The sequence below is a fragment of the Triturus cristatus genome, chromosome 11 (genome assembly GCF_964204655.1).
Source record: "Triturus cristatus chromosome 11, aTriCri1.1, whole genome shotgun sequence".
NCBI classification, from domain to species: domain Eukaryota; kingdom Metazoa; phylum Chordata; class Amphibia; order Caudata; family Salamandridae; genus Triturus; species Triturus cristatus.
Window position 1 is genome coordinate 663,362,032 of NC_140594.1, and position 27,145 is coordinate 663,389,176.

A 27,145-nucleotide genomic window follows, 5' to 3' on the forward strand; every position below is an offset into this window, starting at 1 on the left:
CAGAGCCATTCAAGAGACCGACACAGGTGCCAAAAAATTCTAGGGCCCTGAAAGGGATGACCTCAACCCTAGATATCGGTTCGCAGAATGGGGAGGATGGGTGGGTCGGTGAGGAATCTAACTAATGTTTCTTACAGATATATCGTTACCGAAGGTAAGTAACTTGTTCATCTGAAAGAAACACGTTAGTTAGATTCCTCACCTTAGAATAGATACCCCAGCAATACCAACCCAGGTGGTGGGTCTGCGAATCAAGATCACACCAGAAAGTCCTGGAGAACAGAACGGCCAAAGAAGCAGTCTCTTCGGACTTGGCTGTCCAGGCAGTAATGCTTGGCAAACGTGTGCAGCGAGGCCCACGTTGCAGCCTGACAGATGTCCTGCAAGGTGACTCCCCGGCCCAGGACAGTGGTCGCCGCTGTGGCCCGAGTGGAATGGGCCCTCAGCCCTACAGGAGGTTCCTTTTTAGCTAAGGAGTAACAGGCCTTGATACACAAAACGACCCACCGAGAGATGGTTTGTTTCTGCACCGCCCGCCCCGTCTTAGCGCCCACGTAGCCAACAAAGAGTTGGTCGTCCACCCGGAACTGTTTGGTGGGGTCCAGATGGAAAGACAGCCCCCGATTTGGGTCCAGACGGTGGAGCCTCTCTTCCTCCTTCGAGGGATGCGGAGGCGGAAAGAAGGTGGGCAGAGTAACAGACTGGCCGATGTGAAAGGCAGTTACCACCTTAGGGAGAAAAGAAGGACGAGTCCTGAGAACAACTTTGTCCGGATGGACAGAAAGGAAAGGAGGCTTAGAAGAGAGATCCTGGAGCACACTCACACGTCTAGCAGAGATGATGGCAACCAGGAAAGCAGTCTTAAGAGTGAGAAGACAAAGGGGACAATTATGAAGTGGCTCAAAGGGAGCGCACATCAGAAAGGTTAAAACAAGGTTCAAATCCCACTGAGGCATTACGAAAGGGACAGGAGGAAACATGTGAGTAATGCCCTTAAAGAATCTAGAAACAACAGGAGATTTGAAAAGAGAAGGCTGATCCGGAAGCCGTAAGAAAGCAGAAATAGCTGAAAGATATCCCTTGAGGATGCCCAGAGCAGAGCCCTGCTGGGCCAAGTAAAGAAGAAAGAGGAGAACCTCAGAAAGAGGGGCGGAAAGGGGATCCACAGCCTTTGCTGTGCACCATGCCACAAATTTGTTTCACCTGCAGGCGTCTACCGATTTTGTGGAGGGACGCCTGGCTGCCAGAATAACATTACAGACTTCAGGAGGCAAGTCAAATGGTATCAACTGCCGCCGCTCAATCTCCACGCATGGAGGTGGAGGCTGGACAGGTTCGGGTGGAGGACCGTCCCCTGCTGCTGCGACAGAAGGTCCTCCTGAAGAGGCAGTCGTATCGGGGGATCGATTTACAGACTGAGCAGCTCGGGATACCAGTACCTTCGTGCCCAATCCGGAGCCACCAAGATGACTTGGGCCCGGTCACGCCTGATCTTCTTCAGCACTCTGGGCAGCAGTGGTATAGGCGGAAAGGCGTACAACAGACCGCAACTCCACTTGCGACGAAAGGCGTCCCCGAGCGAGCGCCGCCTTGGAAACTCCAACGCGCAGAACTGCTGACATTGCGTGTTCTCTTCGGTCGCGAATAGATCTAACCAAGGCTCTCCCCACTGCTGAAAGAGGCCTTGCGCCACGTCCAAGTTTAGACGCCATTCGTGATCCATCATGCACCGGTGGCCGAGTTCGTCTGCTCTGGCGTTCAGAGAGCCCGCCAGATGTTGAACCACCAGGGTGATGCCCTGACGTTCCAGCCATGTCCAGAGGCGCAGAGCCTCCTGACAAAGGGTCCACAACCCCACCCTGCCTTGTTTGTTGCAATACCACATGGCAGTGGTGTTGTTCATGAACACCTGCACTACACTTCCCGGACAGAAGGAAGGAATGCCTTCAGTGCAAGTCGTATTGCCCTCAGCTCCAGAAGGTTGATATGGAGCCGGGACTCCGCCGGAGACCAGAGGCCTCTGATCTCCGCCTCTCCCATGTGGTCCGCCCCGCCCCCATCCCAGGAGGGATGCATCCGTCACTACTACGTGCTCCGGTTGGGGTAGGGAGAGGGATCTGCCACCGACCCAATCGCGGTCTGTGAGCCACCACTGCAACTGTCTCACAGTGCCCTCCGAGATCAGGACGTGGTCGGACAGTTTACCCCGATGCTGGGCCCACTGAAACTTCAGGTCCCACTGCAGAGCCCGCATTCGCCATCTGGCGTGATGCACCAACAGGATGCAGGAGGCCATCAGACCCAGAAGCCGCAGGACCAACCTGACCGAAACCCAGAATAGAGGCAGAAAGATGGGAGGCAGAAAGATGGGAATCAGAGCCTGAATATCCCGGACCCGCTGTTCCGGAGGATAGGCCCGAAACTGCGCCAAGTCCAGAACCGCTCCGATGAAGAGGAGCTGCTGGGAGGGACTCAGATGCGACTTCAGCACATTGATGGAGAACCCCAGCAAATGCAAGAGGTCGGCCTCAGTCTGGAGGTGGGAGACGACTACCTGGGGTGAGCCCACCTTCAACAACCAGTCGTCTAGATAGGGGAAGACTGGAACCCCCAATCTGTGCAGATGAGCTGCGACCACTGCCATCACTTTCGTGAACACCCGAGGGGCACTGGTGAGGCCGAAGGGGAGCACGGTAAACTGAAATTGCTCCTGGTCCACTGTGAACCGCAGGTAACGCCGGTGGGCCGGCAGGACGGGGATTTGGAAATATGCGTCCTGCAAGTCCAACGCTACCATCCAGTCTCCAGGGTCTAGGGCAGCCAGAACCTGAGCTACATTGAGCATCTTGAACTTCTCCTTCCAGAGGAAGGTGTTGACGCTCCTGAGGTCCAAGATAGGGCGTAGGCCCCCTTTGCCCTTCTTGGGCCAGAAAGTAGTGGGAATAACAACCACGACCTACTTCTGGACCAGGAACGCGCGCGATGGCCCCCTTGGCCAAGAGGGCCATAACTTCCTCCTGCAGAAGCTGCAAGTGATCCCCCGAAATTCGGTGGCACTGCAGTGGCATGGCTGGAAGGGGTCGCCTCCAAGGGGAGGGAGTAGCCCCATCGGACGATTTGCAGCACCCACCTGTCCGATGTGATGGTGCGCCAGTGGAGCAGGTGATGGCGAACTCTGCCTCCCACTGGCGTGGAATGGACCTGAAAGCTCGGACTAGGAGGGCTTTGAGGCGGATGCTGCTGGGGTAGATGTGGACGGACCGGCACGGTGTTCCCCAGTACCGCCTCGGCGGAACCCACGTCCGCGACCGCGTGGAGGTTGATTCTGCGGCCTGTGGCTAGTCGGACGTGAGGGGGCGCCCCTGCCTTGGCCACGAATGGGACAAAAAGCAGATGTTTGCGGGCGCGGGGCTGAAAGGCCCAAGGACTTGCCCGTAGCCCTGGAGTCCTTAAAGTGCTCCAGCGCACTATCCGCTTTGTCGCCAAAAAGGCGACTGCCATCGAAGGGCATGTCCATGAGGGTGCTCTGGACATCCCCGGAAAAACTCGTGAACCGCAGCCAGGCGTTGCCGACATTGCCCTGCCCAGCGAGTCTGTTGTGTCCAGTCCACATCGGATTGCATGCCGTGCTGCATCCCGGCCCTCTGCAAGAGCCTGGGCGAGTCGTGTCCGGGTCTCCTCCGGACACTGGGGCAGCACGTCCTCCACCGTATCCCACAGGGAGTGGGAGTAACGGTCCAAAAGACACTCTGTGTTGATAGACCACAATCCCAAACTAAGAGAGAACAGCTTCTTCCCAAACTGTTCTAGCCGTTTGGATTCCCGATCCGGGGTAGCGGACGGGAAGGAGGTCTGGGAGGTAGTGGGGCGTTGGGACAGAAAACTGGGGTCGCCCGGTGCAGGGCGGTGGCGCCGGGCCACGTTCCGGTCCACAGGAGGAACTGTGGAGGGCTTGGACCAGATGCCCTTCAGAACGTCAATGAGTGCCTCATTGAACTGCAGCAGGGGCTCCAAGGAGCTTGCTGACGTTTGAAGCACTCACGGCCACAGCAGGCAGTTCTAACCCTAGGGCTTCGGCCGCCTTGCGCAGCACCACAGAAAATGCAGCATCTTCCTCCGAAGCCACGGTCGGAGGAGAGATGAAGCCAGTGTCAGGGGAGGTATCAAGACCACTGGAATCCCCCAGCTCGTCTGCCCAGTCCTGAGATAACTGGCCCTGCCGGGCCAGAGGGTCCTCAGACCCCTCCCAGTCGTCACCGTCATCCGATTCCTGGTAGACAGGTGGAATGATCGGAGCCGGGTGGAAGAGGAAATTGCCACCCATCGGCGTCTGGTGTGGCACCGGATGGCGCCGCTCCGACGCCGGGCCCGGACCGGGACTAAACTGGGGAACGGCGTAGTCTGGGGACGGCGCCGGGGGCGGCACCAGAGGAGCGGCACTGACAAAGGGGTCGTGAGGTCGACCGGCGCCGACTGGTATCCAGGCCTGGATCCCCCAGGGACCTGCGGCGTCGGGACCGGAGTCGACGACGGCACCGGAGCCGCCGGCTTGCTAGGCCTCCCAGTCGGGCCCGAAGGCGTCGACGGCGGAGCCAGGTTCCTCATGGCCATGAGGAAGGCACTGACCTCCGCCGGAGTCGCGTCAGTCCCAGGGACCGGAGGGTATGGGAACGGACGGGACCCCTGCAGCTCCGACGGAGCCGTGCGGGTGGTGCCACCTGAACCCTCAGTCGAGTCACGCGACTGGCGAGGGGAGTCAGAAGAGCAATGTCGCTTCTTCGACTTCTTGCTGTGATTCGACTTACCAGATCCCGAAGAGCGGTGGTGGCTGCGGCCGGTCCCTCGACCGGGACCTTGAGCGGCGCGGAGCCGACTGCCGGTACTCGAGTAGCTTGCGGGACCGCTCCCGCCTAGCTTTCGAAGTCAAGGCCCGGCAGTCGAGACACGGCCCGGCGTCGTGGTCGGTTCCAAGGCAATAGAGGCACCGGCGGTGGTGGTCCGTGACCAACATCAGTCGGTGTCAGGAGTCACAAGCCTTAAAGCCAGGCATCCCTACCGGCACCAGAGTCGATGTCGCCAAGAATAGAACCAAAAGAGTTCAAAAAAGTTTAGTCAAAAAGTGACTAAAAGGGTATGCTCTTCCCGGATCAGCGCTTACTGGTGCGGATTCTGGGCAAATCACGTCATCTCCCTGTACCTAAAAAATGAATGTGTCCGTCTGTAATGCAGTTGGTGCTCATGTAAAGAGCTCCGATGATGACTACGGGTCGTGTTTGCGCTATATAAAACTGCAAATAAAAAAAACAAGTTCCGTTCTGGAACAAGCTGGTCCTGATGGTCTACCCTCGTAGTCATAAGTATTACGTCACCCTACAATCAAATGGATACATTGTGTGGAGAACGTGGAAAAGGACATCAGAATACTTTTTTTGGGGGGTGGGGGTTGAGGCAAGGGCTTTGGACTATAAAGTTTAACTGACAGCCCAGCATAAGCAATGAGGCGTATCATCATAACCACTAAACAGGGATCAGAACTCTACACAGCCTGCTAATGCCAAGAGACACCTGGCTGCCTACTACAAAGATGATATGCCAATTTAAACAACATGTAGAAATGGAAAGAGTTAGTCACAGATGGGCACAGCCGCTGCCTTAGGCAGGTGACGAGGCACCTGAAAACCAACTGTGTAAGACACCACAAGCATGAACAAGCGAGCGTGGCAGCAGGGGGAGGGAAGAGAGGAGGGGGCCTGCGAGATTCACTTGCGGGAGCGAGCGGCTGGCGCCGCGATAATTGATAACATATGGCGCCAGCCGCTCGCTCCCACAAGTGAATCTCCAGACGTGCACGCGTTGCCATTAGAAGCAATGCAACGCGTGCACGTTTTTGCAGGGAAAGCTGTGCCGATGACTAAAGGTCTCTTTCCTATGCAGCGCATGCGCGCTGCGTAGGTGAGACCTAAAAACGAAGCTAAAAAAATTCAATTTCTTTTGGCAAAGTGGTTCCATCTCTTTATCTGTCTAGCTCACTGCCCCCAACTAGGTCTCCGGTTTGCAATCATCCGCCTATGCCCCTGCTCCATAAAATTCTTAAGCTACTGAAGTGGTGCAATTGCTTTTATAAAAATTAAAAAATGTGCTTTAAAGAGGAAAATATATGACTAGAAGAACAAACTGACAAAATCAATAAGTCTCACTTTCAATGGCATTACCTAAACTTTAAGCTTTGCCAATCCTTTTGCCTTTGTAACCCTGTATCCACGTATGTGTGTGTCATGAGGAGGTAACCACTTTATTTTAGTTTTAATTTACCGTTCCAAGATGGATTTTTGCCCAAAAGTATCATCTCAGCATCAAAACAAAATGCAGTTACCAAGCCTGGTAAAAAAAAAAACATTTAAAAAAAGGGAGAAATGTGGCGTGAGGAGCAACAATTGAGAGGGTGGGAAGGGGAAGTAAGTTAACACCAAAGAGCAGCATGGGGCTTGGCCCGGTGGCAACGGATGGGGAGCAACTGGCGAGATCTGGTGGATGATCAACACAGCACAGGGGTGCAATGATAACAAGCATTGGCATAGACATAGGTCTCGCCTTTGGGGCGTTATAAGTGTTTAGACAACGCTATAGGCTTTGTTAACGTTTTTAATATGTGTTGTATAGTATTGTGAATGTTGTGCAGCATGTTTAAAAGTTATAAGTTATGATTAAAAAAAAGTGTTATAACCATTTCTGGCACCTTATATATAACCTAAAAAAACATTATATACAACTGAAGTATCGTAGGTTAGGTTTGCTCTATAAGCATCGGTATTAATAATTAAGTGCCTTGGTAAGTCCCGGAAACCACCAGCTCAAATTAAGCACTATAGGTTACAAAATGCAAAAAGCATATTAAACGGCACACACAATAACAGCATTGCAGTCTATAAATAAAAGCTATATCAGAAATGCGTTTTACTTGTGCGCGTTATAAAAGCCAAAGAGCATGTAAAACATTGCGCACAATAACATCGCAGTTTATAAATAAAAAATATATCAGAAATGAGTTTCACTTGTGCGTGTTATAATGTGTTTTAATATATCTTTAATTGGTGCTTATAAAAAGCACTCCAAAACCTTTGGGTCCAGTTTGCACGGTAAGTGCCGGTGTTGACAATTAAATGCGGTGGGGAGTGCAGGAAAACACCAGCTTAAATTAGCACTATTGTAAAAAAAAAAAAAAAAAAAAAAGAAGAACAGATTAGGATAAGCAAATGTCATTGGGGAAAGCCATCGTGTAACAGGCAAAGATGCAGACTTTAGAGATGGGGAAGAAAGTGCTAGTCTTGGAGTTGGATCAACATCCTGTGATCTTGGGCCAATCACTTAATTTCTATGTTTGTACCACAAATTCTTATGCCCTTAAGTGGTACTTATAAAAAGAACAGTGTTTGTTCCATAAAGTAATATGTTCTTAAGTAATGCTTATAAAAAGCATTCCAGAAACACTGGGTCCAGTTTATGCTATAAGTGCCAGTGTTTATAATTAAGTGCTGTGGTGAGTTCTGGAAAGTACCTGCTCAAATTAAGCACTACTATAGGAAAAGTAATAGATTAGGAGAGGCAAATGCCATTTGGGAAAAGCTATAATATAGCACTGAAAGGTGCCGACTTCAGAGCTAGGGAACAAAGTTTGAGTTTTGGCACTTGCCCAACATCCTGTGCAAATCACTTAGTCTCCACTTTTGTACCAGAAAATATTATGCCCTTAAGTTATGCTCATAAAAATAATTCCAATATTTGTAGGTCCAGTTTGCTGTATAAGTGCCAGTGTTATTTAAATGCTGTGGCGAGTCCTGCAATCTACCGGCTCAAAAAAAGCACTGACGGTTACAAAATCAAAGCACCATATTAAACACCATAAAAAATGAGAATATCAAGATCTGAAAATAAAAAGCATCTCAAAACCCCGAACTCTGACTTGCTCTGCCTCAGCACCGTCGGCCTTTCAGAAGCAATGTCCTGTCCTGATTTCCCTAGACCCCCTGCATCCACCGACAACTTTCACTGTGGTTTCAAGATCCAGCAGGGAACCGTTGGGCTTATTAAGAAATAGAAAATATGAGTGACAGGGAGAGCGAAGGGGAAGAAAGGTGATTTCAGAGGATGAATACTCGAGATTTTATGCAGAAGGGAAAGGAGTAACATAAGCGGAGTGGTAATATATAGGCAAGCATAGGAGAAGCTACAGCATCATTACCGAGCATGGACAGAGGAATGCGCGACTGACGGATCATGGCCGCAGTCCAGATGAAGAACAGGGAACACTGGATAGTTATTACTGCGGAGTGATTAAGGACGGAGTAAGATTGACCACAAATGGAAGGGAGTGAGACTGACCGCTTATTACTGCAGACTGAACAGGCGAAACGGAGCACAAGTGACTGGTGAGCACTACAGATTGCATGAAGGAGGAGTAAGAGAGTGTCACATCATTCATGCATGCGGCACAAGCAGCGGGAGTGACTGATCACTACTCCAGAGTGCACAAAAACCAGACTGAGCACCAGACTGCAGACTGAGAAAAACACTGATGGCGAAAAAGTGACCGATAATTACCAAGTAAGAACTGCCGAAGTAATTTCAACGAAATGGTCAGGTAAAATACAATAGATTGAATACACACAGTAAATCACATCCACAGTACTGAGTTATTCAGAGTCCAATAGATCGGAATTCCAATTTATTGTACAGTGTAATTTCCTTTTTCGTTTGTGGCAACACAGCTGCTCAATGCTCCTAAACTGGTACTAATATTTATAGATATTTACACTATTTGGTGCTCAGGGTAGGGTAATGGGAAAAGGAGTGCTTGTGAACATGGAGGAGTTGTGAGGGTAGTGGACATGGACAGGGTAGTGTGACATATATCCATCACATTTGCATGGCGATACTGATCCGGCCTAAACATAGGTCAGATGTCCCATATATATTACATAGCTTTTCATGGACACCGTCAATAATTTACAATTGTCCTCTCTTGTAATCAGATAGGTAGTTGTCGACGTTTTGACCCCTGTATATTGAACTAGGTGAATCCAGCCTTAGGGTGGGGTCTTCATCAGGACTGTGATAGAGCACCTAGAGGCAATGGAATACTATGTGTTAGGGTGGTGATAGTGTTATCTCGCTGTAGTGGATGTGAAAGCAATGTGTAAAATAAATTATCTAATTGGACTTCCAGCATGTGCCTTGTAGCTGGGGAATTGAAAGAGAATGTGGGCTCGACAGAGCTCCTAAATGCAGAGAAAAAGTCATGGTAAGTATAAAAAAGAAACACAGTGAATGGCTGACTATGCACCCTATGTAGATTGGCACTTACTCAGAGGGGTGAGTGTACGGCCTTCCGTGCACGTACGTGTTGGGTGGCAGATCATAAGATCACTGGCATCATACAGATGTATCTGTAATATTAAAGGACAACAAAGGGTCTGTGGTATTATCAAGTCGATATTTAATAGTAAACACCACATCAATAATGGAGAGAAAAAAAGCCTAGGTTACAAAAGGGTCAAAAAATCTTAGTAAGGAGACCAGGAGAACCCTCCGGTGTCCGTCGAGTGTTCAGCTGTCAAGCACCATGCGAGGTGAGTCAAGGGCCAAAGGCCATTGTGAGCGGCACTGGACTGCAAGCGCAGCCGCGTGTTAGAACAAGGGTAAATAATTCTATAAGCGGCCGGGATGGGTCCGCGAAAGTTAAATTATGCAGGTAGAATGAGCTTAACGCTGGGGCATCGCTGTGCGTTAAACGAAGATTTAAATACAAGTAAAAGAGCGGCGCTGATCTAAGAGTGCAGCCGCGTGTTTGGACAAGAATAAATGAATAATTAACCATGCGGCCGTGATGGGTCCGCGGCAGTCAGAATGTGCAAATATAATGCGCTTTACGCTGGGGCATCGCTGTGTGTAAGACGAAGAGTTATATACATCAGGATCGAGCGTGGATATCCTAAAAGGTTAGTCAAACCGGCCAGGAAACGGGCCTGGTACTATGACCGAGAAGCTCTCCTAACACCAAAACAACGACCAACAGAGATCTCAAGAATGATATGTGTAACCACTTTTTGCACTAGGAGCAACGAAATGAAGAAGATCGTGAATAAACACTGGAACCTTATCTCAGATGATGTGGATATTGCGGACGCTCCCCTACATTCCTTCAAAAAAGCAAAAAGTGTCAGAGATCATGTCATCCAGTCATTGTTAGATATACCTCCACAACCTACCATCCAAGCACTATGGAATCTACCAGAAATAATGGGACATTTTAAATGCACCAAATGCAAGGCATGTAAGCGGACTGTTGAGACAAATTTGTTTTGCTACAAACACCATACTATCGATTTGAAAGTTCACTCAAATTGCAATACAACCAATGTGATCTATGGCATCCTGTGCCCCTGTGACGAACTGTATATTGGTCAAACAAGACAAAAAGTCAAAACAAGAATACTACAACATTGTAGCAGGATTAGATGTGGAACAGTAGGAGCACCCCTAGTTGAGCACTTTACCACCAAACTACATAAACCTGATTCACTGAGATGGCTGGTCCTCGAGAAAGTGACCTTGGGTAACAGGGGACATTAATTCCATCTTAAACACAAAGAAATGTAAATGGATGCATAAATTGGACACTGTAAATAATGGCCTCAATGAACTAGAGGGTACATATGCCCAAATGTCTACCCTTGCTACTAAATAAACACCAATAATGTTTGTCAGTACAGAATTACTAGGTTACCAATGTGTTTTTAAGTGGACCTTTATGTTTACATGGTGTTTTTAACAATTATTCAACTACTGTTTATGAAATATAAGTCTCACATGAGTCATTTTGACACTTCCAGAACATCTGGGCTACAAGGGGCATGTTTAAGAAATTGTTTGTGTTTAAACTGTACACAAAGACAATCGGCACAACCCAATACCTATGCTCCTGCCATAAAATTTAATATACCGACCAGCGCGTTATCAGCAAGCTGCTGTACGCTAAAGACTTATCCTTGCTACTGAATAATAACACTATTAAAGACCGTACAGAGTTATTTTGGTACTAATGAGTTTTTATCTATATGCCTAGCATTTGATGCATTTATCTTTTATTTACAAAATGTAACTCTCGCCCATGAGGCTTTGCGAACCACCATGTGGGACACTTCAGGTAGATACATATACATATTACATGCGAACCATTGTCGTTCCATCTTGGTTAAGATGCAGTTTCAATAACATTGTACTTTTTAAAATTAATTTTATGTACACAGACAACGGGCACAACCCATTATCCATGCCCTTATCAAAAAGCATAAACTTCCACAGCATTTTTGCCAGTCACATTAGTCAGGTCCCACACGTCCACCAACGTGCACTCACTGAGCTGCTGCACCCGACGTGCACGTTTATCCACCGCATCTATTTAATGTACCCGACAACCGCTGGCTCATTCTGCTGCCGGATCTGCAGACTGTTAGAAAGTTTATTAGGTAAGGGATTCCTCTGTCTGCAGCAATCCGGATGTATATAACTCGTCTTACGCACAGCGATGCCCCAGCGTAAAGCGCATTATATTTGCACATTCTGACTGCCGCTGACCCATCACAGCCGCATGTTTACTTATTCATTTATTCTTGTCCAAACACACTGCTGCGCTCTTAGATCAGCGCCGCTCTTTTACTTGTATTTAAATCTTCGTTTAACGCACAACGATGCCCCAGCGTTAAGCGCATTCTACCTGCATAATTTGACTTTCGCGGACCCATCCCGAACGCTTATTGAACTATTTACCCTTGTTCTAACACGCGGCTGCGCTCGCAGTCCAGCGCCACTCACAATAGCCTTTGGCCCTTGACTCACCTTGCATGCTGCTTGACAGCTGGACCCTCGGCAGACGCCGGAGTGTCCCCCTGGTCTGCTAAGATTTTATGACCCTTTTGTAACCTAGGCTTTTTTCCTCTCCATTAATGATGTGGTGTTTACCATTAAATATCGACTTGATAATAACACAGAACCTTTGTTGTCCTTTAATAATACAGATTCATCAGTATGATGCCAGTGATCTTATGACCTGCCATCCAACACATACGCGCACGGAAGGCCGTACACTCACCTCTCTGAGTGTCAATCTACATAGGGTGCATAGTCAGCCATACATTGCGTTTCTTTTTTATACTTACCATGACTTTCTCTGCATTTGGGAGCTCTGTCGAACCCCACATCATCTTTCAATTCCCCAGCAACCAGGCACATGCTGGAAGTACAATTAGGTAATTTATTTTACACATTGCTTTCACATCCACTACCGCGAGATAACACTATCACCACCCTAACACATAGTATTCCATTGCCTCTAGGTGCAATATCACAGTCCTGATGAAGACCTCACCCTAAGGCTTGATTCACCTAGTTCAATATACAAGCGAGGACAATTGTAAATTATTGACGGTGTCCATGAAAAGCTATGTAATATATGCGAAACAACTGACCTATGTTTAAGGCCGGATCAGTATCACCATGTAAATGTGATGGATATATGTAACACTACCCTGTCCATGTCCCCTACCCACACAACTCCACCATGTTCACAAGCACTCCTTTTCCCATGACCCTACCCTGAGCACCAAATAGTTTAAATAGCTGTAAATATTAGTACCAGTTTAGGAGCATTGAGCAACTATTGCCACAAACAAACACAAAAATTACACTGTATAATAAATTGGAGTTCCGATCTATTGGCCTCTGAATAACTTAGAGGAAGGAAAGTCGTCAATTAAGATGAAAGCATTTGAAACAGCAAGAAAGATAACCAATGGTAAGCAATCAGCAGAATCTTAACCCACTCTAAGTATTGGTATTGTTTAGAAAAGTTCTTTGACAACAGACAGCTAAAAGCTGCTAGTAGGCGAGACCTACATTGACCTGATAAAGGTCTCATCTTGGTGAAACACAGCGGAAGCCTAATTAAAGACATCCAACGAGGGGAATGTAAGGGGAAGAATGAAGATCAATAGAGTGAGAAATCTGTCCTCACATTTCCAGACAGCGAAGTTCTTTTTAAAGTTGTCCGACAAGACAATGAAAACAGCAAGTAGTCAGAACGTATATTGTAACCTTACAAGTCCCAAAAGCCTAGTGAATATAAAACGGTGATGGATAGCCAGTTTTTATTAAGACTTTCGAATTTTGGAATAAAACTATTTTTTCAGGGGTTTTCATTAATTCTGTAGAAAATGGTTTATTTCACAGTTAACAGTTTTCCATACCAACAATCAGGTTACTCCTCAATCTTTCAAAAACATCAACAGACCTTTCACCTTGGCTGTAATTAGCTTGCCAAAAAAACACTTTCATTTTAACCCAGACATGGAGCGCAAGATACGAGTGGAAATGTAAGGAATGTAAAACACTAAACTCGTACTTAAAGGAAGAGAAGGCAGCGGATTATCATTCGATCTTCAATAACATGTTATAATAATGTTAGGAACATTTGTCAAACGAAATGAAGTATGTTTTTCTCAAACACCCAGTTATAGAAAAACAAGCAGCCGAAATCGGGCTCATCTGCTTTACAGTTGCACAACGTATAATAATAAATGCATATGAAGACAACCAATGTGCATATAAAGACTAACCAAGTGAATATAAAGACTAACAAAGTGCACAAGATCCAGAAGTGAACGCATAAGTAAGAGGGAAAGAAAGACAAAGACGCCTGCCTTTTCTGAAGAAATCGTATTAATATGGAGAAGAAAAAGCTTGGCAAAGGTATATTATATAACCTTTGGTTGATTTTCAAGCCGACACATTTCAGGACTATGTGTAATTTTCCAAACACTTACTTCTTTTTAAGACTTTATTAATGCTGTGAGACATGACCCTCAAACATAAAAAAGGCTTTCAAAGTCTCTCACTAGAAAGCTTTCTCTATTGTACCAAGTTGAGACAATAAAACCATAACCTTAAATAATTTAACAAGTAGTGGGAATATGAGACAGTTGAATTTGATAATCTACATATTTTAAATAGAAATATCCTTTTGTACACAAGGAAGACTATAACTACTCTTCTAGTTGAATTGATTAGCATCCAAGAAACTCCAATGTTGCATCGCTAAGAACACTGGCGCCAGTCTAAGCTGTAAACAATTTAGAAGTTACTAAACATTTTACACAGAAAGGTTCAAATACATCACATTTATCAGCAATCCTAAAAAATACTATCTGGGGGGGACTAAATCTCAACCAGTCTGTGTATCTTACAGAGGTAACATTTGTGTTTCAATAACAAGGACGATATACTATTTTAAAGGAAAGCACATTTTATTTATTATTCACTTTCCCCCCACAAACCCTCCAAATCCTTTTTTTGCAATCTGCAGCAATATTTTGTGAGGAAAAAGGGGACAATAACTTTTATTCAGGCAATATGGTGCAGACTGATCGAGGGAGCAAGGTTTTAAAGGAGGTAGCAAAAAGTGTTTGAGTTTCATTGCGGAAATCATCATAAGCAACAAAACAAAAACAACTAAAAAATAACTAAGGGTTAAGTTACAAAATCTGGAAAGGACATATGGCTCAGGCTCATTCAATGCCATTTTCAAATTGGTTCCATCAATTTTAAGGAAATGGCAAACCTTTAGCCTTCTGATCTGCATGTGCATGTTATACATATATACTTTAGTCCGCTTGGGAACATTAAGAAAATCGGTTGAATTTTGCAAACTATTTTAGGAGCTGAAAACTCCTTATTTCAAGAAGAAGCTTCATATTTGATCACAGACATCATGATGTTCACAAATCAAATTATTGATATAAAACAACATGTTTAGTTTCCTTCCCTAAACACACAATGTGAACCCTTCAAAAATGGCTGACGAGTTGTAGCAAGGTCTTGTTAACGGGCAAAATGCCCGATTACAAAATATTAGCTGTTTGGTAGGCAACAGGTACATTAAGAAAAACAAAAGCAAGAGCAGAACTGGACCATGCAGGAGTGGCTTAGCCTTAACCACTTATGCACGATCTAACCCTGGCTGTCACAGAAGCAGGGCGGAGGTCAAAACTTAATCAACCAACAGCGTGGCAAGGGACAGAGGAGATAACAAATACGCTCCCATTTTGACAATGAGCTGTGAAGGGTTGTCGTGGTTTAACTTAATCTTTTAACGCTCTGTGCCATGGAGAAGTCCCTAAGAGCAATAGCTTTTTTTTCTCCTCTTAGTTGAAGGAGGGATAAACATGTAAGCCAACTTTTACCCACCCTTCTGGCTGTTAACAGTCATCGGTAGTTGGGGCCATTAATGCTGAGGCAATCAAGATTCGTTACTCCCTGGGACCATTGCTGCTCTTTAAAGTCTGGCGCCAGGGATGCGAATTAATACCTGGGTTGAACGTTCTCCTCCTTACTCCCAAAGTCCACAAATACTTCCTACTATCAGGAGGCAATTCCCCAGTCGTTTGACAAGGGAGTGGGTGAGTATGGCTTGTGTACCCATGAACATCCCCCTTGACTAGGCACCCATTCTTCTGTATCCTGTATCAATGCATTCTTCAACTTTCCTCACTAAATTGAAACTATTTTAAGTTTACAGGATTGGGATTGATTAAAAAAATCTTTGGAAATTCCCTGAAAAACCATTAGTGAAACATTAGTTAACAGGAGGAACAGCAGCAAATTCACCAGCTAACAAAACCTCTTGCACATTATTTCACAAACTTCTTTACTGCGATATCTAAAGTATGTCTATTATTGTATTGTTGACACAAATAAGAAATTACATTTCGAGGGGTAAAAATAAGTGCAACACCACCATACAATTAATAACAACGAAAATGTAATGCTGTATGGTGAAGTGATCAAAGGCAAGCATGCCTACGGATCATTCCATCAATGTGACAATGTAGAAAATAATGTACACAAACGATTGCACAATTACCAATTAACTTCAGTTCTCCCTCCATGAACGTGGTCACGCAAACATTAAAACACACATGCACTCTTCTTCACATATTCGAACGACCTCTGACACCTAATAGCATGAGTGGGAGTCAAGCTTACATTATTACCTCAACTTGAAAATGTTATCTTTGTAAGACTCTGTGTTGTTCACACTATTATCCCAATCAACTTTAAAGATTTTGAACACATTAAAAAACGGCACAACTGATACAAATCTGAACACCAGTTTAACACACCCAAAAAGCCTGCTTACCAACTTAAGTGGAAGAACAGAGCATACAAATACCACAAATATAAATAAATGCGGTCTTTAATTTTCAGTACTTACAATGGCAAATACGACTGCTTACCTTGAAATATGTACACAAATTCACTATTTTTGTGTGCATAGTAACCAAGTATTAATCCGGAAATATATCCATTTGACCACTTAATAGGGTACATCTGACATTAACACTCAATATAAAAGTTACTTACCTTCGGTGACAATATTGGTGTTGGGTATATAACCTTTCTTCAAATTCTGTCAACTTATGAATACTCCTTCAAGGCTTCAGACTTGTATTGTAAACTGTTTCACCAGCAATGACTCTCCAGCACCCACACATGGCTTCAGCCATGACTCCGCCTCTGGAAGTGATAACACACACCAGAGCACAATAGCACAATAGGGAACGGCCACCTCGCTAGTGTCAGTTCCTAAAAATGTTTTGCTGCTCATCGAGTGCCACAATAGTAAGAAAAACAGCACTTAACATGTTTGTATACAGTGGGATCTTATTAACCATCAAACTCACTTATAGAGGAGAGGAGTGGGCAGTGAGGCATACGAGAGGTTTATGAACCCACCAGAAATATCGCTGCCAAAGGTAAGTACCTTTTCCTTCTGTTGGATACATCTTCCCATAGGTTCCTCAGCTTACGAACGAGTCTCAAAGCAGTACCTCCTTGGGAGAGGAGATTGAGTAGCGCCGGTTCACCAAGGATATCAACCGACATACCTTGGCCAAAGTGTTTGTTACTGCATGCCTGACTGAGGAGAAAACAGTGTTTTGCAAAAGTATGCAAGCATGACCACGTAGCTACCCAGACACCAAGTAGAATGAGCCAGAATGATTTATAGAGTGGGTTTTTCTTGGCTTTTGCCCACGGCTCAGCAGATCCTAACATAGTGTTTAGACCAATGAGAAATATGCATTCATTCATCATCATCTATGCGGCTGTAATAAGTATTCATCTTAGCGAAAGCATCTGAGTCGGATTCAAAAATCTCCAAACGGATCAAGCTTTGTACATTGCAGTGGTACAAACAATATAGTCACCTTTAAAATTAGACTTAACCTTCTCCTATGCAGCACAGATAATACTTACCCCCAACTTCTTCTTGGCACCCGTTTGAGTTAGCTGTGGGCAGCATTGCTATTGACTTTTAAATATGTTCTGAAGAAAGCTCAAATTAAAAGGGCAGGGATCTAGCCAATTGTGAAACCGATTTAAGGCACTGGGGCCAAAATCCATGGAAACGCTGCGTCAGGGGGCACTAGGGGTCAGACCTGCCGTCAAGAACACACCCCCTCAGGGTTTTTTTCCAGCATTACTAGCTGGAAAGCCTTGCTGCGCTGGGTCGACAGGAGGGCCAGGGAGCTCCGGTCTCATCTTTTAAGGTGTATGGGGTCACTCGAGGAAGAGCCCAGCATGGTGGAATGGTGTTGAGACTCAACACTCCCAGGAGCAGGACTGCTTCTTCAAGTAAGAAGACCTCTTACAGCAGTTTGTGTGGTAAGATATTTTAAGAGAATGCTCCCTCGAAGGAACCCTTCCATTGGGAGGAGAGGTCCACATGAAACTCTGCCTCTTGATCCCAGATGGCCTTTAGGTACATGAAAGCACAAGAGTTACAGGCCATAACACTACATTTAGTCGGTGGGGGAATCCGCAAGACATCTATTTGCAGCAGCACCATTTGTAAGGCTTGAAAGCTGGGGCATTTTGAGGCGATATTTGACCTAGTCGCTGACAAAAACTGAGACATTTGTTATAGAGACAGCAAGAGTGCTGCCGACCACATTAATAAAGCATGGGAAAATAGGTACTGCCATTAATCTGCTGACTCTCACCTAATATACTCTGGTGAGAATATCAGGCGGAACAGTGGTAGCCGGAGACACTTGGTGCCATGTGGTTGTTTGTTCTGGAGAGTTATAGCGGAGGGGAAAAAAACTAATTCCTTACCAGTCTGAAAGAGCAAAGGATTATTTATAAGATGAGGAATCCGAGGGAAGATGTATCCATAAGAACTTTAAAACTAATGTGTGGGCATGTTCAACCCGCAAACACCTAGGATGTAATATCCAAACGGAAATATACAAAGAGTACTCAAAACACAACATGAACCATGTTTCTACTAGACACTAGCAGCACACCTCAAACAAACATTGGAACATATATTGATCAGAGGCAAGACTGAACCTTTAGATTAGAACAAGCTGAAGTACCTTCCACATCTCTCAACTTCGGAGGACATTCATAATATGGCAAATGGACACCAAGACATGCCAACATATAATTAGTACATTAGGACGATTTCCCAAGTCAAATCCACACTGGCATCTTCTGTGTACAAAATAACTGCTCAATTCTAGATTAATTTATTTCATCTAGGCCACAAGGATAATTGTCATTGTCAATCTTATATTCTGCTGACAACCTGTAGCTGATAACCAAACAAATATAATCCAAATTAGCTTCGATTACTGCTCCTAACGTGAAGAGCTACTTTTCTCAAGTGGGCAGTAGTCTACTAGCCTGCCAATAAACACCAATATGTTTAATATGAGACCACATGACCTTTGTGAGAATATGTCAAGCATGGTTTGTTGGGCTCTAACTCCTTAGTACCTGAGGGTTGTTGGCCTCCACTAGTTTGCACTGTCGAAGAAACAGTTTGAGATTTCCCCAGTTTAAGTATGGAAGCAGAACCATTGGTTTTTCGGACTCTTCTATGCACACATGGTTGATGGGAAGAAGATTCCTGTGAAAGAAGAAAAGAAAGTGAGTCAAGTTTGGGGGGAAAAAAAGCATAAATCGACAGATATTTGCTGTCAACTGACTTAGACAAATGTTAGCAATTATTGTCTGTGTGTCTAAAATATATACTACAGATCGCTGTATAATTGTAGGAGGCGTTACCTGACAGAGTATACTCAATGAGGCGTAAAAGGCAGAAACTTAGTGACACCCTTCCCTTACAACCTAAAATAACTATAAAAGTGATCAAATTCATTTGTTCAGGGGCCTGGAGCAAAACTAAACACGGCCCCGTGTAATCTGAAAAGGAATAAAGGATGAATGTGAAATAATGGCTTGCATTTGTATGTATAGAATAGATACAGGTTGGGAGAACAAGCATTGGAAATTTAGTGAATAATCCTTTGGCCAGTAGGACAACATGGTTAGGATCCCTATTTTCAAAGTAAACAAGGGTCCAGACTGTTTTGAAAAAGGTAATACACACGTTTTACCCCAGCCACACATCTTTGTTTTGTAGTTTAAAAGCCAAGCTATTTCATTCACAAGAAGAAACGTGTAGTGGTGGTAGAAGAACAAGTTACCTTCAGTAGCCCTTTTTCTGGTGGATACTCTGTCTGCAGATTTCTCAACCTGGAGTACTTCCCAGGTACCAAACTGGATCTGGAAACTTTTCTTAGCAGTACTCCTGCATGTCACTAGTTGGTGATGTGCTGCTCCGCACTGCCGCATATACGGGTCACCCCTGCTTGTTGATGTCAGTTTGTTTTTCCCGGTCGCCAGATGCAGAGCGCAAACAACGGTTGGTACCGGTATGGTGAACACTAACCATGGGACCATTTTAGATGTTAAAAAAGGCTACTCCACAGAACGGGAGGTGGAAGGGCAGTAAAGAATCTGAGGTTAGATGTTCACCAGAAAGAGCATTATTGAAGGTAAGTACCTTGTTCTTTTGATGGATACTTCTAACCGCAGATTCCTCACCTTAGAAGAGACACCAAAGCAGTACTTTGCCAGGTGAAGTGTCTGTGGAGAGGACTCGCATCTAAAGTCCTGCAGGACCCAGTGAACAAAGCATCTTTTCTGCCAGATCTGGTTGTCAAGGCAGTAGTGTTTCAGGACATATGCACAGACACACGTCGCAACCTAGCAAATGTCAAGGAGTGAGTTAGCGCAGTAATTGCAGCCTTAGCTCTGGTGGAACAGGCTCTCGGATCTTCCAGGGAGCTGCTTCTTGGCTATTGCATAGCAGAGGAATAGCCACCTCGACAGTGGATGTTTTATACAGCTTTCACTTTATTTGCTGCAGAGAACCTCAAAAAAAGTCATCATCTAAATGGTGTTCCTTGGTATGATCAACGTAAAATGTAAAGCTCTTCTGGGGTGCAGTTGATGGAGCCCCATCTCTTTCGAGAGGTGTGGGAAAGAGAAGAAGGCTGACAGAGTGATGACTTGCCCTATGTGAAAGAGTCATGACTTTTGGCAAGAATACCTACTCCGCTCATACGCTTTAACATTCAGGGACCCTACCAAGTGGTTCACGATCAGCGAAATACCCAGGTACCCCAACCAACTTCAGGGGCACACAACTCCAATTGATTGATGTGACGCTGGGTTTCCGTCGGTGATGAAAATCCTCTCATCTTCACCTCTCCCAGAAGACCTCCCTAGCCCAGCAGAGACACGACCATCAGCTCCGGGTCAGGAAGGGAGATGACCCTGTGGCTGAACCAACTGTGTTTGAGCAGTCAACACTGCAGATTGTGAGCAGCCTTCTTCAAGAACTGGATACAACTGTCAGATTTCTATGATGCTGGGACCACTGGAACTTCACATTCCAGTGCCACCAGGCAAAGCTGACAAGGAGAATGCAGGAGGCTAATGGGCCAAGAGGACTCAGATGCTCTCATCGAGATCCAGGACTAAGGCTAAAACAATGGGATCAAAGCCGGACTATCCTGCCGTGTGTCCAGGATAGCGTCAATGTCGGAAGTCTCTGCATAAGAGGTAGCAGTGACTTCGGCTCATCGAAAGTAAACCTCAATGAGATCAGGATGTTCACAATCATCTGGAGGAGGTTGACAACTTTGGCGCTTCCACCTTCAACAGCCAGTCGCAAAGACAGGGAAAACCTGGCAACCCAGACTGCCTGAGGTGGGCAGCAATCACCACCATCACTTTAGAGAACACCAGAGAGTCACTGGTGAAGCAGGAAGGGATCATGGCAAAGGAAATGCTCAAAGTCTACCTTGAACCAGTATGCAGGACTGCATTACGGGTGTATGAACATACGCATTCAGCAGTCCAGGGTCACCATTGGGATGCTGAGTTATAGGGGAAACAGCATCTGAGCCAGAGTGAGCATTTCAAATTGGTCCTTTTGCATGAAGGCATTTGAAGTCTGAAGATCCAAAAAAGGCCTGAGCCACTCCTGACCTACATCTGCACAAGTAAATAGCAAGACTAACAACTTTCTACCCTTCTCAAGTACAGTATCCTCCTGATAGCATGCTTGTAGGGTCTTGCACCTCTAGCAGCAGAATGAAATTCACGCTAGTGAAATTCACTCTGAATCAGGCGGAATATTTGGCAGGGAAAACGAGAAGGCAGGGCACTGCCATGTTAAATGATTTATAACACCCATCTGTCAGACGTGATGGATCACCACACTTGGAGGGAATGATGATTTCTGCACCCTACTAGATAAGCATGCGTCACCAAGGGCAGACTTGGTGGCTGTTGCAGCAGGAGAAGAGAAATGGAAGGACGGATACCCCTGCTGGCCGGCGCACAGCCCAACATCCATGGCTATGAAACAACTATAGTGACTGTTGTACCAGTTGGGGATACTATCTCCAACTACACACCAGCCCTATAAACTTACTGAATTGGTGTAGAAACTGCTTGGTAGAGGTCAACAGAATCAAGGAGCACTCAGTGACTCCACTTGTCTTAAAGAGCTCCAAACACATTTTGTGTTCTCACTGAAAAGTCATATCTATGAAGGAGGCCTGGACATCAACAGAATATCCTAATATCAGCTAAGGAAACAGTTCTGTTACCACAGAACTTGAAGGTGAATTACTCACATCTAAAAGTCCTCATGCCTTCTCTTTAGTTCAGAGTGGCAGGATGGAGTAGAGTTGTGTTTTGTTTTTATCTGTTTTTGCTTGGACTTCAACTTTGACTTACCAGGGGATTTTGGATGTTTTTGGCAGGAAAGGTTGAGCATGCAGGGAACATGCCAGCGTCATGGAAGAACCTTTGGACTAAGTGCATGACCACCATAATTGCCTGCCACATCTACTTTGTTGGTTGCATTTCAGCTTAAGGATGTGCAGCAGTAAGGTATGTGAATTAATGTAAAAATGAAAACTGAGAAACCACATAGGAGGAAACCAAAATGATGGCAAATTAACTAACCTAAGGTTTTTTTTAGGGTCCAGGAATGGGTGGAGGTTAGGACTGGCGAGTGCTTTTAAAGTTCAATAATAGGTAGAGTTTTGGGGTGGTGAAAGGATTTTAGAGTTCAGAAATGTGTGGAGTTTAAGGCTGGTGTGGGGGTTTTAAGGGTTCAGGGAGAGGTTAAGTTTAGATGTAGAAGTTTTTTTTAGGGTTGAGGGATGGAGGAGTTTAGGGGTGGAGGGGTTTTAGGTTGTCATGAATAGGTGGGTTTCAGGGGAGATGACTACTTTAATGGTTCAGGTACGAGTAAGGTTTAATGGCGGTGCATTGTTTTGAGGGCTCAGGGACGTATGGTGTCTAGACATAGAAGGGGTTTATTTAGGGTTTAGGAATTGATGGAGTTAAGGGGTAGTGATGGGGTTTAGGTTAAATGTTGCGTGGCGTTTAGGAGTAGAGAGGTTTTGGGGTATAAGGGTCGAAGATGAGTGAAGTTTAAGTGTTGAGGGGTTTTTAGGGTTCAGGGCTGGGTGGAGTTTAGGGTTAAAAAGAACTTTTAAGGTTAAGGGATTGTGTAGTATAGGGGTCAAGGATGGGTGTTTTTTATGCATGGGGCTGCATTTTTAGTGGGCAGAGATGGGTGGTATTTATGGATGTGAGGGTTCAGAAAATTAAAAGCATCCAAAGTAATTGTTTGACAATGTAAAAGATATAAATCTTAAATAAAGTCCCCTGACAAAGGATTAAAATAATTAACGTCGACAAATATGTTTCTGAAGGTAAGAACCGCAACCATTTCATTTACACCTTAAAAAAATAAATATGGAAAAACCAATTAAAAAGAAAGATTCTATGAAGTGGTTTCTATGAAATGGTAAATGCCAATCCTCCTGAAAATTTCCATTAAGCGATCTATATGAAATAGTTTCTCAGTAATAGTATTTCATGAAATCGTTTTTCTATCAAATCACATACAACTGTGCAGCGGAGCCCATCAGTGGCACAGGTGTGATCCACAGGATGGTATCTAAGTAAGCAAGTACGGTGGTCACGTATGTAATATGCAAGAGGACTCTTCTGCTGCCATTCGTTCCAATTTACCAGACCAAACCTGTGAAAGTGCATCTGAAGTTTGATTTTGCAACATATACTCTGTTCTCTTCAAAGACGGAATGGCTTCCTTTGCTTGAAACATGTGGCTCTCCCTCACTTTTCCCATTTCCACTTGTTCTTGACCTCCGTTAGCAGCTAGTCTTACATGGGTTTACTTAATGCTACTTTTGTGTCTTTTCACGGCTTTCTCATCCTGTTGCACAAGATTGCAAGCCAATATATGAATGTGGTCAAACAATTTTGTGACAAGATGGAGGTTATCTTTAGTTATATTTCATAGCTCTTTGACAACATACTTACACTTTACTCTATCCCTTGCCAATGCTACTCAAAGCAAGAAGCTCCACTGATCCCCGATAATCCACAACAAAGTAGATGTGCCTAAAATGTGTACATAATAAGCCAGGCGATGTACAGCTGCCATGTGATCGCTGTGATTACTTCATTCTTTCTTTTTTTATAGGTTCTATTTTTCAGAAGCAAAAGAAATGAAAAAAAAGAAAATTAAGCGCCACATGGGTTCAAGTGTGTGCAAGTTCAATGGGAGTACATAATACCCAACATGAGATACACAACATAAGCATTGGCTTAGCCAATAGGTCTCGCCTTTGGGACCTTATAAGTGTTTAGCCATGCAACAGTTGATGTTGTTGCACCAAGGATATTGTGCTGGATAACTAAACACTTATAAGGTCCCAAAGGTGAGAACTATTGGCTATGCCAATGCTTGTTTTGTTATGGGGTGCATAAATAACAGAAGGCTGAAGCTTTGGAAATAGTACCTGTGTAACAGTTAGTGTGATAGTTAGTTTGTTAATGAGTTAGTGAGAGAGTGAGCGAGTTAGTGAGAGAGAACGTTAGTTAGTGCGAGTAGAGAGAGAGAGAGTTAGTTAGTTAGTGAGAGATAGAGAGTTATTTAGTGGGGGAGAGAGATAGTTAGAGAGTTAGTTTGGAGAGAGTCCGTGAGAGAGAGATAGCTTGAATTAGTGTTTTTAAAGAGAGTTTGATAGTGAGAGAGTTAGTGAGAGGGATTGAGATAATTAGTAAAAGCGTTCACAGCAGCTGTCAAAAATGCTCAAGGAATGTGGTGGGCATAGGTACTGAGAACTACAAAAACACAGCATGCTGGTGCCTAGTGTTGCAGTCCATGCCCATGTCTGAGCTCTCAGTGAGTGCAACAATCAAGCGGGGCCAGAACCTCTGGCGGAGAGGCAGAGTTCCAATAGGTTTAATATCCAATGGAAATGGAATGCTGCAACGCCCACATTTACAAGAGATGCACACAAACACACATGACTATGACCCGTGAGAGCTACACATGCACCTCTGAGAAACGTCCCACAGACATATGCCAGAAGCAAGATTTCCAAATATTGAATATGCTACTTGCCAGTATGCATCTGTTCTTGGCATGTAGGGCTGCTGACATTCATATCTGTGCATAGATCGCCGCCTAGTGTTGGGTCCGGATGTTTGCACGTTGTTGTCCTGGAAGAGTCTTCGAAGTATCCTGAGATAGGTGACTCCTCCCCTGGACCACAGTGCGCATGGGCATCCTCTCCATCCTCAGATTGTTTTTCGCCATTGTGGCAGTGATGGAGTAGATACAGAAAGTGATGACCATGCTTACAGTAATTCTGAGAGCTGCAGCTGCTACAGGCGCCGGGGAGGAGGGTGGGCGATATGAATGTCAGCAGCCCTACATGCCAAGAACAGATGCATACTGGTAAGTAGCATATTCAGTTCGAGGCATGTGGGCTGCTGAATTCATATCTGTGCATAGAATATATAGCAGTACCCTCTATTAGCGGCGGCTACCAGTGCCAGCTGCAGCGGTCTGAAAAAGAGTTTTGAGAACAGCCGGTCCTACAGCTGCCTGCTGTTTCGATTGCACATCTACACAATAGTGTTTGGTAAATGTGTGTGTAGTGGACCAGGTGGCTGCTCTACATATATCATGCAAAGGAATGTTTCCCAGGAAAGCCATGGAGGCCCCTAACTTACGTGTTGAGTGGGCTCATGGGGGAATCGTTAATGTGCGTTTAGCTTTTTGATAGCAAATTTGAATACATTTAACGATCCATCTGGCTATACCTGCTTTGGAGATGGTGTTACCTTTGTGGTGTGGGGCAAAGGCAACGAAATGTTGTTTTGTTTTCCTAAAGACTTTAGTCCTGTCTATATAGTACATGAGGGCTCTCTTTACATCCAGTGTATGGAGTGCTCTTTCTGCGACAGTTTGTGGGTTTTGAAAGAAAACAGGCAGTTCAATAGTTTGATTCATGTGGAACTGCGATATCACCTTGGGCATGAATTTGGGGTTGGTACGTAGTACGACCCTGTTGGCGTGAACCTGTATGAATGGCTCTTGAACGGTTAGTGCCTGGAGTTCACTAACTCTCCTCAAAGAAGTGATCACTACTAGGAAAGCTACTTTCCAGGTTAGGAATTGAATTTCGCATGAGTGTAGAGGTTCGAAGGGTGGACCCATCAGGCGTGTGAGGACCAAGTTGAGGTTCCACATTGGAGCTGGTGGGTGGCTTGGAGGAATTACTCGTTTGAGTCCTTCCAAGAATGCTTTGATGGCAGGCACTCTGAATAAAGAGGTGCTGCCTGTTCTGGAGATAGGCTGATATTGCGGTCAAATGGACACGTATTGAGGTGTATGCCAGATTGCATCGGTATAGGTGTAAGAGGTAACAAATTATGTTTTGGATGGATGCGTCTAGCGGGTTAATGTCATTGTTATTGCAATAAATTACGAACCTTTTCCATTTGGCTGCATAGCAAGCTCTGGTAGTGGGTCTTCTAGCTTCCTTAATGATGTCCATACAGTCAGGTGGCAGGTTTAGGTAGCCAAACTCTAGGACTTCAGGAGCCAGATTGCCAGGTTCAGCTGTTGCGGATCTGGGTGCTGAATCTCTCCATGGTTCTGCGTCAAATGCGTGGGTTTGATCCGCAGCCTTTGATGCGGCACCACGGAAAGTTCGAGGAAGGTGGTGTACCATGGTTGGCGTGCCCATGTTGGAGCAACCAGGACGAGTGTCAGTGAGTGTTGTCTGAGTTTGCGTGCCACCAGCGGTATCAATGGTGCTGGGGGAAAAGCGTACGCAAATCTGCCGGACCAGTTCATCCATATCGCATTGCCCTGCGACTGTGGATGTGGGAACCTGGCGGCAAAGCTTTGGCATTTTGCGTTTTCGCTTGTGGCGAATAGGTCTATCTCTGGATGACCCCATTGCTGGAAGTACGGTTGGAGTACTGATGGGTGTAACTCCCACTCGTGCATCTGGTGGCTGTGTCTGCTGAGCAGATCCGCCATCTGGTTGTCCTTGCCGGGGAGGTGTTCCGCCATGAGGAACATGTTCCTCTGAATGGCCCACTTCCACATGCTCTGAGCCAGATGAGACCACTGTGGAGAGTATGTTCCTCCCTGCTTCTGTATGTAGTACATGGCAGTCATGTTGTCCGTCCGGATCAACACGACTTTGTTGCACAAGTGTACTTTGAATGCTTTCATTGCCAGGAAGATTGCCATCAGTTCTAGAAGGTTTGTTGTATTGTCCATAGTCCCTGCACTGTGTAGTTGAGTACATGAGCTCCCCAT

General features: G+C 45.3%; 1 protein-coding gene across 2 annotated transcripts in view; it reads right to left on the minus strand.

The window, feature by feature from the left end:
* The window catches only part of RYK (receptor like tyrosine kinase), a 734,028-nt gene that overhangs the window by 45,334 nt on the left and 661,549 nt on the right, over positions 1-27,145 (minus strand). For both annotated transcript variants that reach the window (XM_085634236.1, XM_085634235.1), the window contains exon 11: positions 18,895-19,027. In XM_085634236.1, the coding sequence (XP_085490362.1) occupies positions 18,895-19,027 (133 nt within the window). The remainder of the gene's footprint in view (positions 1-18,894; positions 19,028-27,145) is intronic.